This window comes from Salmo trutta, chromosome 2 (assembly GCF_901001165.1).
Source record: "Salmo trutta chromosome 2, fSalTru1.1, whole genome shotgun sequence".
Lineage (NCBI taxonomy): Eukaryota > Metazoa > Chordata > Actinopteri > Salmoniformes > Salmonidae > Salmo > Salmo trutta.
Genome location: NC_042958.1, coordinates 30,710,314 through 30,725,344, shown reverse-complemented (window position 1 = coordinate 30,725,344; position 15,031 = coordinate 30,710,314). Strand labels below are relative to the sequence as shown.

Genomic DNA, 15,031 nt, shown 5'->3' with positions numbered 1-15,031 from the left:
GTGAGACGGGCAGAGTGAGACCGAGAGACGGGCAGGGTGAGCCCGAGAGACGGGCAGGGTGAGCCCGGGAGACGGGGCAGGGTGAGCCCGGGAGACGGGGCAGGGTGAGCCCGGGAGACGGGGCAGGGTGAGCCCGGGAGACGGGGCAGGGTGAGCCCGGGAGACGGGGCAGGGTGAGCCCGGGAGACGGGGCAGGGTGAGCCCGGGAGACGGGGCAGGGTTAGCCCGGGGGACGGGGCAGGGGGAGACGGGTGAGACGGGGCAGGGTGAGACGAGACAGGGAGACGGGGCAGGGTGAGACAGGGAGACGGGGCAGGGTGAGACAGGGAGACGGGGCAGGGTGAGACAGGGAGACGGGGCAGGGTGAGACAGGGAGACGAGGCAGGGTGAGACAGGGAGACGGGGCAGGGTGAGACGGGTGAGGCAGGGTAAGACGGGACAGGGAGGAGACAGATGGATGGAGGGAGAGGGCTAGAGAGGGAGGGCGCTTGAGAAGGACAGAGACAGAGTGGGAGAAAGAGAGAGAGAGAAATCTCCATCCTTCTTCCAACTGCCGTGATTCACTCATCCGTAGCTACCCACCGATGATTTGTCCTCTGTAATTATACCTTGCAAGCTTGGTCAGGAAAACGTTATTCTTAAATCCCCACTCGATGCGGGCGTAATCATTTAAACCTGTTGTCTGGCTTGTCTTAGGGACGCCGCCTGTAATTGAAACATTAGTGCCTCTGGTCTATATGTGGCTGGTGGGTCTGTGTGCGCCCCACGTTCCCATTTTAATCACATCCTTGATCAGAGACTACACACTCAGGAGTTTGTGTGAAAGAGAGGGTGTGTGTATCTGTCGTGTGTGTCTGTGCATCTGTCTCATTTGTGTGGGTGTGTGTCTTGTGTGAGTCCAGTGTTCACCTGAAAGCATCTCTAGTGTTATTGACTTGCCTCCTGAGTGATGCCAGGGCTGAAGAACCCATGTATGGTTTCTTACTCAATACGATGTTGACTCAATACGTGATATGTACTTACATCCTTATTACCTGTGAACAGATGTGAAAACAAATGGAAGCATTTGCTCAAACATGTTGAGCACTTTCATACATTTTTCAGTGTCTTACCATGAAGACGGTATGATTGGTGGGTAGCTGAGGTGTGTGTGTGCTCCACTATGGTGGGCCGATATATCAAATAAATTTGAATGTATGTTTTTGCACGATATTCCAAATGCCTGTATCGCAAGAATCAAGGTTTTGTTTTATTTTTTTGTTTTCATGTCTGCTTGTTCTCATGTTGTCTTTTTTGGTCTCATCTCCTTCACTCCCTCTGTGATGTGTGCGCCTTCCCATTTACACCAGAGATCTGTATGTAATGATGAGATGCTCATGTCTTCGCCCTAACAATTGTAGTCGTTGCCCCAAAGTCGGGTTGGCAGGCGACAAGTTTATGTCAAAAATAATCCCGTAGAAATGCATTTGTCTTATTTTGGACAGATTTTGGCGAGAGTGAAACCCCTCGCTTCGCCTCTTCGTCTCTGTTTACATACACAGCAAGCCCCTCCCCCTGCCACTCACAACAACAAAGATGAAAGATCACTTCTACCTCTGACAAGCTGTTTCAACTCGCTAATTGCATTTGAGGTTTGGTCCAACAGAATCGGTCAAATAGACACCGATACACATTGAGAAGTTATCCTTTCTGACAATACCGTTTTATGTGTCATCACTACTAAAACATTGATTCTGACAAACGAATGCTCATGTTGCCATACTGCTTGCAGCATTGTAGCCAAAGACTGTTATACCAGCTGTCAAGTCTGTGTTTTATATATGTGAGAAATAAGTGAGGCCACTTGATTTCAATACCTGAACAAAGTGGACAGGCTGCAGTTGGAGACAGACAGAGGGGTGGGTTCGTAACAATTCAACTGTTCTGCCTTTTTAACTAACAAGTAGATCCAAGTTTGCTAAACTTGAAGTATAAAGATTAGCTGGCTTCTTACTAGCACGTGGGCTTGTTCTTGAGAGATGGTTCTCAAACAGTGTTAATTTTCTATAATGCCTGCGATAATAAGTTAGTCATTATTAGTGAATGTGCATTATGCGTGGTTCTGATTTAAACATTTTTACAAAAAGGCCATTTTCATAGACTGTCTTGAAAGCCTGATCAGTGATTATGGTAAAAAAAAAAGCAGGTTCAACTATTTAGATAAAATAAAACAATTTCTTAGTTAATCTTATAGTTTTGGGAAGCTTATATTTAGCATAGGGGTAATTTCACAAGCCCTGAATTCATTAGATTATTGCTGACTGTTTTAAATGCAGTGTATCTGTAATGAATACTCAGGGAGAAAGGGGTGTAGATTCACGCGCAGAGCGCGGCAGGTCGTTATTTTGTCTTCGCAGATGGCAGGAATCATGGTCAAAGGCAGGCAATGGTCATACACAGGTAGGCAAACAGGCAGGTGAAACAACTAGGACTGAAGGCTATTACTGGTTCTCACAAACGAGCTAGGAAAAGGCTTAGTACAGTCGTGGACAAAAATTGAGAATGACACAAATATTAATTTCCACAAAGTTTGCTGCTTCAGTGTCTTTAGATATTTTTGTCAGATGTTACTATGGAATACTGAAGTATAATACGTGTAACAATATAATAACAAGCATTTCAAAAGTGTCAAAGGCTTTTATTGACAATTACATGAAGTTGATGCGAAGAGTCAATATTTGCAGTGTTGACCCTTCTTTTTCAAGACCTCTGCAATCCGTCCTGGCATGCTGTCAATTAACTTCTGGGCCACATCCTCGCTGATGTCAGCCCATTCTTACGTAATCAATGCTTGGAGTTTGTCAGAATTTGTGGGTTTTTGTTTGTCCCCCCGTCTCTTGAGGATTGACCACAAGTTCTCAATGGAATTAAGGTCTGGGGAGTTTCCTGGCCATGGACCCAAAATATCAATGTTTTGTTCCCCGAGCCACTTAGTTATCACTTTTGCCTTATGGCAAGGTGCTCCATCATGCTGGAAAAGGCATTGTTCGTCACCAAACTGTTCCTGGATGGTTGGGAGAAGTTGCTCTCGGAGGATGTGTTGATACCATTCTTTATTCATGGCTGTGTTCTTAGGCAAAATTATGAGTGAGCCCACTCTCTTGGCTGAGAAGCAACCCTACACATGAATGGTCTCAGGATGCTTTTCTGTTGGCATGACACAGGACTGATGGTAGCGCTCACCTTGTCTTCTCCGGACAAGCTTTTTTCCAGGTGCCCCAAACAATCGGAAAGGGGATTCATCAGAGAAAATGACTTTCCCCAGTCCTCAGCAGTCCAATCCCTGTACCTTTTGCAGAATATCAGTCTGTCCCTGATGTTTTTCCTGGAGAGAAGAGGCTTCTTTGCTCCCCTTCTTGACACCAGGCCATCCTTCAAAAGTCTTCGCCTCACTGTGAATGCAGATGCACTCACCTGCCTGCTGCCATTCTTGAGCAAGTTCTGTACTGGTGGGGCCCCGATCCCGCAGCTGAATCAACTTTAGGCGACGGTCCTGGCGCTTGCTGGACTTTCTTGGGCGCCCTGAAGCCTTCTTCACAACAATTGAACCCCTCTCATTGAAGTAATTGATGATCCAATAAATGGTTGATTTAGGTGCAATCTTACTGGCAGCAATGTCCTTGCCTGTGAAGCCCTTTTTGTGCAAAGCATTGATGACGGCACGTGTTTCCTTGCAGGTAACCATGTTTGACAGAAGAAGAACAATGATTCCAAGCACCACCCTCCTTTTGATGTTTCCAGTCTGTTATTTGAACTCAGTCAGCATGATAGAGTGATCTCCAGCTTTGTCCTCGTCAACACTCACACTTGTGTTAATGAGAGAATCACTGATATGATGCCAGCTGGTCCTTTTGTGGCAGGGCTGAAGTGCAGTGGAAATGTTTTTTGGGGATTCAGTTAATTTGCATGGCAAAGAGGGACTTTGCAATTAATTGCAATTCATCTGATCACTCTTCATAACATTCTGGAGTATATGCAAATTGAGCCAGCAGACTTTGAAAATTAATATTTGTGTCATTCTCAAAATTTTTGGCCACGACTGTAGAGTCAAACGAACAATACCTCACAAAGACGCAAACAGAATGAACTGAACTAAATAAGGAGCTGATGAGACCAGGTGAGTAACTAACACAGGTAAAATCAATGAACAAAAATGAAAGACAGGGCTACGTTCAAGAACACAAAGAAACAGGGATAAGTTCTAGAACACAACGAAACAGAACACAAGGTTGACTAAGAAAATAAATACAGAACCTTGCAGTATTTGACCTTTAATTGTACAGTAAAGCTTAGAGAGAATTTTTTTGTCGTGAATTGCCCATAAGTAAAATAAATAATTTTTAAGCCATACCATATCACTTGGAATGGTTCTTATCTTTAAAGGTTTATCTTTTTTCCACTTTGGAAATCCCTGATGACAGACAACGTCACCGGCTGTCATTTCTCTGTCTCTGTCCCTCCCTGTCTCTCCCCCTGTCTCTCTCTGGAATGACTCACCCAATATGACACCAACACCAAATTGGGTCCTGACGACCTGTCTCCCTAGCAACCAGCCCATCTCACCGGCGTTAATGCAGCGTGGCACACAGCGAGACTAAGTGACCGAACGGGAGGAACACACAGCACAAATGCATATCTCTCTCCACAGGCCGAGGAAAAGGAGGGCACTGTCTGTCAGTGTGGGGCGATGGGAGCTTTCAAATGTGTGTTTTTAGTGTGTGCGTGCCTTCCCCTGGTGTTCTAATGGTCATTGATGAGACCTCTGTGCTCTGAATGACAAGCTGCTGACTCATTCAGATCGCGTCTCAAATGGCACCCTATTCTCTACATAGTGTTTTGGTCAAAAGTAGTGCACTATGTAGGGAATAGGGTGCCATTTGGGATGCATCCACACAGTCAGTCAGACACCAGGCAGCAGATGCTTCAGGCTGTGTCTGAAATGGCACCATATTCCCTATATAGTCCACTATTTTAAAAGGCACACTAGTGCCTTCAGAAAGTATTCAGACCCCTTTTTCAAAATGTTGTTATCTTACAGCCTTATTCTAAATTGATTAAATTGTGTTTTTTTTCCATCATCAATCTACACACAATACGCCATAATGACAAAGCAAAAACAGGAAGAAAAAAAACTGAAATCTGATATTTACATAAGTATTCCGACGCTTTACTCAGTACTTTGTTAAAGCACCTTTGGCAGTGATTACAGCCTCGAGTCTTCTTGGGTATGACACTACAAGCTTGGCATACCTGTATTTGGGGAGTTTCCCCTATTCTTCTCTGCAGATCTTCTACAAGCTCTGTCAGGTAGGATGGGGAGCATTGCTGCACAGCTGTTTTCAGATCTCTCCAGACAAGTTCGATTGAGTTCAAGTCCGTTCTCTGGCTGGGCCACTATAGCCCTATCGATGAGAAAGGGGTTGTGCTCGGTCCTCCTTTTTCTGTAGTCCACAATGATCTCCCCTGATCAAGACAAAGGATATGATTGTGGACTACAGAAAAAGGAGGGCCGAGCACGCCCCCATTCTCATCGATGAGGCTATAGTGGATCAGGTTGAGAGCTTCAAGTTCCTTGGTGTCCACATCACCACCAAACTATCATGGTCCAAACACCAAGACAGTTGTGAAGAGAGCATGACAATGCGTATTCCCCCTCTGGTTGCATCACCTCCTGGTATGGCAACTGCACGGCCTCTGACCACAAGGCACTACAGAGGGTAGTGCATACGGCCCAGTACATCATTGGGGCCAAGCTTCCTGCCATCCACGACCTCTATACCAGACGGTGTTAGAGGAAGGCCCACCAAACGGTACCGGAGCGCCATGTCTAGGTCTAAAAGGCTTCTTAACAGCTTCTACCCCCAAGCCATAAGACTCTTGAACAGTTAATCAAATGGCTACCTGGACTATTTGCATTGTCCCCACCCCACCCCCTATTGTTACGCGGCTGCTACTCTGTTTATTATCCATGCATAGACACTTCACCTCTACCTACATGTATATATTACCTCAACTAACCGCTGCCCCCTGTATATAGCACATTGACTCTGTACTGGAACCCCCTGTAAATAGCCTCACTACTGTTATTTTATTGTTGCTCCTTAATTATTTGTTATTTTATTTTATTAAAACTGTGTTGTTTGTTAAGGGCTTGTAAGTAAGCATTTCACCTGTTGCGTTCTGCACATGTGACAAATACAATTTGATTTGAAGGACATTCAGAGACTTGTCCCGAACCTCTCCTGCGTTGTCTTGGCTGTGTGCTTAGGGTCGTTGTCCTGTTGGAAGGTGAACCTTCGCCCCCAGTCTGAGGTCCTGAGCGCTCTGGAGCAGGTTTTCATCATGGATCTCTCTCTGCTTTGCTCCGTTCATCTTTCCCTCGATCGTGACTAGTCTCCCAGTCCCTGCCACTGAAAAACATGCCCACAGCCTGATGCTGCTACCACCATGCTTCATTGTAGGGATGGTGCAAGGTTTCGTCCTGACGTGACGCTGGCATTCAGGCCAAATAATTAAATCTTGGTTTCATCAGACCAGAAAATCCTGTTTCTCATGGTCTGAGAATCTTTAGGTGACTTTTAGCAAACTCCAAGTGGGCTGTCATGTGCCTTTTACTGAGGAGTGGCTTCCGTCTGGCCACTACCATAAAGGCCTAACTGGTGGAGTACTGCAGAGATGGTTGTCCTTCTGGAAGGTTCTCCCATCTCCACAGAGGAACTCTGGAGCTCTGTCAGAGTGACCATTGGGCTCTTGGTCCCCTCCCTGACCAAGGCCCTTCTCCCCCGATTGTTCAGTTTGTCCGAGCGGCCAGCTCTAGGAAGAGTCTTGGTGGTTCCAAACTTCTTCAATTTAAGGGTGATCGAGGCCACTGTGTTCTTGGGGACCTTCATTGCTGCAGAAATGTTTTGGTAACCTTCCCCAGGTCTGTGCCTCGACACAATCCTGTCTTGGCGCTCTACAGACAATTCCTTGGACCTCATGGCTTTTGCTCTGACATGGACTGTCAATTGTGGGACCTTTGTATAGACAGGTGTGTGCTTTTCCAATTTTTGTACATTTATTTTACTAGGCTAGTCAGTTAACAAATTATTATTTACAATGACGGCCTACTTGTAAAGCCTCCCCCACCAAACCCTCCCCTAACCCGGACGACGCTGGGGCCAATTGTGCGCTGCCCTATGGGACTCCCGATCATGGCCGGTTGTGATACAGCCGGAATCGAACATGGGTCTGTAGTGACGTCTCTAGCACTGCGATGCAGTGCCTTAGGCTGCTTCGCCTTTTTGTTGAATTTGCTACAGGTGGACTCTATTCAAGTTGTAGAAACATCTCAAGGATGATCAATTGAAACAAGATGCACCTGAGCTCAATTTCGAGTCTCATAGCAAAGGGTCTGAATATTTATGTAAATTAGGTATTTCTATTTTGTGTGTTTTAATACTTTTGGAAACATTTCTAAAAACCTGTTTTTGCTTTGTCATTATTGGGTATTAGGTATAGATTGCTGCGGAAATTGTTTTATTTAATCAATTTTATTATAAGGCTACAACCCAACAAAATGTGGAAAAAGTCCAAGGGTCTGAATACTTTCCAAAGGCACTAGTGCACTACTTCAGTATGGTGCCATTTGGTACACTTTCTGTTATTGTATCTCCCTCCATGGAGTTATGAAGGCTTCTCAAAACATTTTCACCCAGTAACCTCTCTCTCCCCTCTTTCTCTCTTTCCATCTCTCCTCATCTCCCCTTTTACAGGACCTACGAGAAGTGTGGCTCAACTACCCGCCCCATCCTCTGCAGGTTGGTTGGAAATAATCTATTTGTCTGTTTGTCCCTCCAATGCCCAGAATAGATATTGTATATACACTACATGACCAAAAGTATGTGGACACCAGCTTGTCGAACTTCTCAATCCTAAATCATGGACATTAATATGGAGTTGGTCCCCCCTTTGCTGCTATTTTTATTTAAAAAAATTATTTTACCTTTATTTATCTAGGCAAGTCAGTTAAGAACAAATTCTTATTTTCAATGACAGCCAAGGAACAGTGGGCGTGTGCCTTGTTCAGGGGCAGAACGACAGATTTTTACCTTGTCAGATCGGGATTCGATCTTGCAACCTTTCAGTTACTGGTCCAACGCTCTAACCACTGCCATTATAACAGCCTCCACTCTTCTGGAAGGCTTTCCACTAGATGTTGGAACATTGCTGCAGGGACTTGCTTCCATTCAGCCACAAAACCATTATTTTAGGTCGGGCACTGATGTTGGGGATTAGGCCTGGCTCGCAGTCGGCGTTCCAATTCATCCCAAAGGTGTTTGATGGGATTGAGGTCATGGTTCTGTGCAGGCCAGTCAAGTTCTTCCACACCGATCTCGACAAACTATTTTCTGTATGGACCTCGCTTCTTGCACTGGGCATGTAACCTTTATTTAACTAGGCAAGTAAGTTAATAAAAACACATTTTTATTTACAATGACGGCCTACCGGGAAACAGTGGGTTTAACTGCCTTGTTCAGGGGTAGAACGACAGATTTTTACCTTGCCGAATCCATTCATTTGAATGGGTGTCCACATACTTTTGCATATACAGTGTATGTAAGGCCCCCCTCCCCATAGAGCACAGCTTTCCCACACACACACACACACACACACACACACACACACATATACATAACACACTGCTCCAGTTATCCTCTCCACATGAGTTTTGCTGTCTGCTGTGGGATATGATCAATGTAAATGTTGCTAAGACAGTAGAAGACAGTAGCACACGTCTGTGTGTCTGGCGTGTGCCTAAAGCAGAAACGGCTCGTATGTATAGGTGCAGCAGGCGGTGTGTTGTGTGAACACACTCCATTTCTAGCTAGTTCACTCTATTGTCTAGCTGCTGTTTCTGCTCTCCATAATCCTCTTTCTCTTTCTTACTGTTATCCAGACACCCTCTCGCTCTTTCATGCTCCGTCTCTGTCTCTCGATATCTTTTATTCTCTTTCGATATATTTTATTCTTTCTTTCTCTCCTCATACTGTCTAATTCTTTCTCTCTACCTCTCTCTCTCCCCCTTGCTTTGCATGATCTGCCTAGAAACATTGGGAGTAGAGTGAAGAGCATGTTTGTTTGAAATCAGGATTTGGAAGAAGAGATCAAAGATGGTGTAACAGGATTATTCTCCAGTCCCAAATCACATGGGGCCTCCAGGGACCCAAACACTGCTTGTGTGTGCGTGTGTGTGCGTGCGTGCATGTGTTTTTGTGTGTCAGTTCCACTTATTGTCTTTGTTTTACCAACATGCTCCAGCCACTCATTCTTGACTTGTTACTAGCTTCTAACGATGGTAGCTGATGGTAATTTCCCACCAGCAGCCTTTGAGGTCAGGGTGGAGCCTTGGGATCAATCCCACAATCCTCAGCGGTCAGGGAGGGACCACTCCTGGGTAATTACGATGTTTGGAGCAAAAGGCCATCCTTCTATCGCTCCATATTTCCACCCTGAGTCAGTCTGCTGTGGGTTAGTCAGGGTGGTCTCCTCCTCCTACTTACCTTGTGTGGCTGGCTTAGTTTATGTACGCTTGATTTCAATGACCTTTAACATGAGTTAATAAATTTACAATAAGATTATTATTTAAGTGAAGACATCTGTTTTTGGTAATGTTGGTGAAGTTGGTTAGCAGAGAGAATCCACATCTGGCACAAAGGCTCTCTCTCTGACCTTAAAGGGTTACCAGGTGCCTCTTTTGCTCTCTTAGCCCACAGGGTTACCAGGTGCCTCTTTGACTCCAGTCAGGACATTAAGGCTGATGATTGTCAGGAGTTAGTTTGCTGAAAGAGATTCACCAATAAAGAGGCCCAGGCTTATGGTGATGCCAAGCCATCTCCAGGATCCTGTTCTGTAGTAATGGTCTGTGCGTGCACCTCTGTGTCTGTTGGCCCATGTGCTACATTAGCATAAGCACCATGGCTAAGTGCTGCCTGCCTGCGCAGCGCTCCTGGCTCAGTCAGTCTGTGGAGAGAGTGAACAGAGCAGAACGATTCCTGGTTGACAACATGCACATCTTCATGTCCTCCCTGTTCCCCTCTGCTCTCTCTCTCTCTCTCTCTGCACCAGCACCTGCCTCATCACCCCCTCTCGGCTCTCCGAAATCATTTACCACTGTGTCATTCACGTCAAGACGCAACGCAAGCTTCACATCCCCTTTTGGTTCAGTGTGAATGAGTATGAATACGGCGACTGAGACTACTTTCCATGCTTTAGGCCAGGACTGTGAATGCTCAGACTTGTGATGGGGGGAAAAAATAAATAGTTACTTATCGCAATATTGTTTTTGGACTATATTATATTGATATTTGACTTCATTAGCTAGCGCTAGTTGGCTGTACCTGCGCCAGAACTCCGGTATTTTTCATCCTATAGCTTTTTCTCCATCTTTTATTTCCTTGATTGGTCAAAACTTGTTTTCTCATGCTCTTGTCTCTATGCAGAAGCCATATAGTGAGCAGTATGTTTGGAACATATCACAATAAAATCACAGTATCGAATCGCAATACATATGAAATCGCGAGAATGACAATACTTATCGTATCGCCACCTAAGTATTGGGATAATATCGTATTGTGAGGTCCCTGGCAATTCCCAGCCCTATCATAGAGCCAGCTGGGCCAGAGTGTGCTCAAATGTACACTTTGTAGGGAAAGGGGATACCTAGTCAGTTGCACAACTGAATACATTCAACCAAAATGTGTCTTCCGCATTGAACCTGGTCATTTTTCCACATTGTTTTTATTTTTCATGATTGATTTTTCCTTTTGAACCATTGCTAGCAGGCCAGCCATCATCCCCTTAGAAAAACTCCACATAAAATATGTGTCAAACTAAAAGTATGTGTTTGTGTGATACAATGTTATGAATGCTGGACTCGTCAAACGCCGTTAGTGGTGACGCATGGCATTTAAACAGTTGTCGTTAATTAAGAGGAAGGCAGATGTGAAAGTCTTCTTTGGGGCTAAAGTGGGAAGACGGAACCATGACATTTCCAGCAGCCGTCCAATTAAAATGTAGAGTTGGCAACCAACCACTCTGTCTGTTTGACACTTGGCGTCTAGCTATTCCACCACTGCTTAGTCTATATTGCTTCAATGAAAGCAGACAAAGTCAGAGGGACAATGTGCAATATTTACTGCTCTCCAGTGCTCATTGGAATATATACTGTGTGTACAAAACATTAGGAACACCTGCTCTTTCCATGACAGAGACTATCCAGGTGAAGGCTATGATCCCTTATTGATGTCACCTGTGAAATCCACTCCAATCAGTCTATGTTAAGGGGATGAGACCTGTTAAATAAGGATTTTTAAGCCTTGAGACAATTGAGACATGGATTGTGTATGTGTGGCATTCAGAGGGTGAATGGGCAATACAAAATATTTAAGTGCCTTTGAAAGGGGTATGGTAGTAGGTGCCCGACGCACCAGTTTGAGTGTGTCAAGAACTGCAATACTGCTGTGTTTTTCACGCTAAACAGTTTCCCTTGTGTATCGAGAATGGTCCACCACCCAAAGGACATCCATCCAACTTTAAAAAAAAATATATATATATATATATATTTAACTAGGCAAGTCAGATATGAACAAAATCTTATTTGCAATGACGGCCAAACCCGGACGATACTTGGCCAATTGTGCACCGCCCTATGGGACTCCCAGTGGCGCAGCGCTCTAAGGCACTGCATCTCAGTGCTAGAGGCATCACTACAGACACCCTGGTTTGATTCCAGGTTGTATCACAACCGGACGTGATTGGGTGTCCCATAGGGCAACGCACAATTGGCCCAGCGTCATCAAGGTTTGGCCGGGATAGGCCTTCATTGTAAATAAGAATTTGTTCTTAACTGACTTGCTATACATGTGAAGCTAACAAGGTCAATGTCTAATTTAAATTATGAATGTGTCCCAAATGGGACGCTACTCTCTATAAAGTGTACTACTTTTGACCAGGGCCCATAGGGCTTTGTTTCCCGTGTCGAAAGTAATGTACTATATATGGGATTGGGTGTCATTTGGGACGCAGAAGATGTAGCTGGATATTTGTTTTACAGTTATGGAATTGTATTGGTCAAACCTCCGTAGCAAGCAATCAGTAGCAAGCCAGAGACCAATTATAGTTGAAGTCGGGCGTTTACATACACTTAGGTTGGAGTGATTAAAACTCGTTTTTCAACCACTCCACAAATTTCTTGTTGACAAACTATAGATTTGACAAGTCGGTTAGGACATCTACTTTGTGCATGACACAAGTAATTTTTCCAACAATTGTTTACAGACAGATTATTTCACTTATAATTCACTGTATCACAATTCCAGTGGGCCAGAAGTTTACATACACTAAGTTGACTGTGCCTTTAAACAGCTTGGAAAATTCCAGAAAATGATGTCATGGCTTTAGAAGCTTCTGATAGGCTAATTGACATCATTTGAGTCAATTGGAGGTGTACCTGTGGATGTATGTCAAGGCCTACCTTCAAACGCAGTGCCTCTTTGCTTGACATCATGGGATAATTAAAAGAAATCAGCCAAGACCTCCAAAATTGTAGACCTCCACAAGTCTGGTTCATCCTTGGGAGCAATTTCCAAACACCTGAAGGTACCACGTTCACCTGTACAAACAGTAGTACGCAAGTATAAATACCATGGGACCACGCAGCCATCAAACCGCTCAGGAAGGAGACGCGTTCTGTCTCCTAGAGATGAACGTACTTCGGTGCGAAAAGTGCAATCAATCCCAGAACAACAGCAAAGGACCTTGTGAAGATGCTGGAGGAAACGGGTATAGAAGTATCTATATCCATAGCAAAACGAGTCCTATATCGACATAACCTGAAAGGCCGCTCCGCACAGAAGAAGCCACTGCGCTAAAACCGCCATAAAAAAGCCAGACTACGGTTTGCAAATGCACATGGGGACAAAGATCATACTTTTTGGAGAATTGTCCTCTCGTCCGATGAAACAAAAATAGAACATTTTGGCCATAATGACCATCGTTATGTTTGGAGGGAAAAGGGGGATGCTAGCAAGCCGAAGAACACCATCCCAACCGTGAAGCACGTGGGTGGTAGCATCATGTTGTGGGGATGCTTTGCTGCAGGAGGGACTGGTGCACTTCACAAAATAGATGGCATCATGAGGAGGGGAAATTATGTGGATATATTGAAGCAACATCTCAAGACATCAGTCAGGAAGTTAAAGTTTGGTCACAAATGGACAATGACCCCAAGCATACTTCCAAAGTTGTGGACAATGGCTTAAGGACAACAAAGTCAAGGTATTGGAGTGGCCATCACAAAGCCCTGACTTCAATCCTATAAAACATTTGTGGGCAGAACTGAAAAAGCGTGTGCGAGCAAGGAGGCCTACAAACCTGACTCAGTTACACCAGCTCTGTCAGGAGAAATGGGCCAAAATTCACCCAACTTATTGTGGGAAGCTTGTAGAAGGCTACCCGAAACGTTTGACCCAAGTTAAACAATTTAAAGGCAATGCTACCAAATACTAAAATACTATGTAAACCTCCGACTTCAACTGCAGATACTGCTCTCTGCTAGAGGCTGATGGATCCATCTATTAGACCTAGTATATCTCCTGATTTAACACACACACACAGCCCTCTCCTGATTTTACACATGCGTTCTAGCATATCCCTTCCCCTAATAAGCGAGGTCATCATTATTATGCAGTGTTCTGTCTCTGTTAAAACCCTATTGCACTGAACTAGCAACCATGGGTGGGGCGGGGGGGGGGTTCGGGTTAGGAAAACATCTGACTAGATAGAAAGCGTATAGAAAATATAATGGACTTATATTTTCAAATAACTGCCCTATTCCTGGCCCATAAAGGAATCAGTAAAAACAAATCTGAGCGGCCCTCCATTGAATTCTGAAACCCCGATGTGGCCCTCAAGCCAGAAAGTTTGCTCACCTCTAGTCTTCTACCTCCCCTTCAGAACCAGACTTGCCTATCCCTGCTGTTATCTAAACCACAGCTCAATTTCACAGAGGTACCGCTCTTTTCATGCAGTGTTTAACTGTAAATGCTGTGTTGTATTTACCAGGTGCAGGAGCCGCAGACGGACAGGCAGCTGATCGAGACGTCTCCAGTGCTTCAAAAGCTGACAGACTTTGAGGACACCATCGGTGTTATGTTCACACACTGTCGCCTACTGGCCAGAGCTTTCACACTGAGGACCGTGGGCTTCAACCACCTCACACTGTGAGTATGGGAAGGGTGCGTGTGTGCTTGCGTGCATGGCTCCCTGGTCTATCCTCCGTCCCAGTACCGTAGTGATGGATGGACTGCGCAACTCGTAGTTGTCCCACTGCCTAATCCTGGGTCTTTTACAGCCTGTGTAGTCCTCCCAGGGGACACTAAAACCCCTCTCCAGCCATTGCCTGACTCCGCTAGTGAGGTCACAGCCCCACTCCCCCATGGGAAATGTAGTTTTTAAATGTTGATTATATTTACTAGCTGGCCCGCGGCTTTGGTTCTTATTCATTCTCTCTCATGCGAATGGTCTTTCCCTCTTTCCCTCTGTTAATTTATCTCTTTGTTTCTCCCTTTCTTTCCCTCTCGTTCTTTCCCTCGTTCTCTCTCTCTTTCTCTTAGCTTAGTTTATTGCTACAGGTTTTATTTACTTTAATTGACACTTCATGTGTTATGCATACACATTTTTTTTTACGAATGTTTGAGATGTTGTTAGACTTCTTTTGACCCAAGAGGTCATTTCAGATGCCAACATCAATATTATTGTCTCAAAAGGCGTATATATCAAATCAAACTTCATGTCTAAAATAATGGGGAAATCATTGATTTTATAACGTTTCTGACATTAAGGATTTCAATTGCGTGAAGAACCACTGTTTCTCTGCCTGCTTCACCTTTTATAGAAGGCTTTCATTGCTTGCAATTTACTGTAGACAAATAGTGTGAAGAATGGGTGTTTT

The 15,031-nt window shown here is 44.7% G+C and overlaps 1 protein-coding gene across 3 annotated transcripts in view; it reads left to right on the top strand.

The window, feature by feature from the left end:
- drosha (drosha ribonuclease III) overlaps positions 1-15,031 on the top strand; it is a 156,638-nt gene that overhangs the window by 91,687 nt on the left and 49,920 nt on the right. For all 3 annotated transcript variants that reach the window (XM_029699834.1, XM_029699814.1, XM_029699824.1), the window contains exons 24-25: positions 7,794-7,838; positions 14,143-14,300. In XM_029699834.1, coding sequence (XP_029555694.1) covers positions 7,794-7,838; positions 14,143-14,300 — 203 coding nt within the window. The remainder of the gene's footprint in view (positions 1-7,793; positions 7,839-14,142; positions 14,301-15,031) is intronic.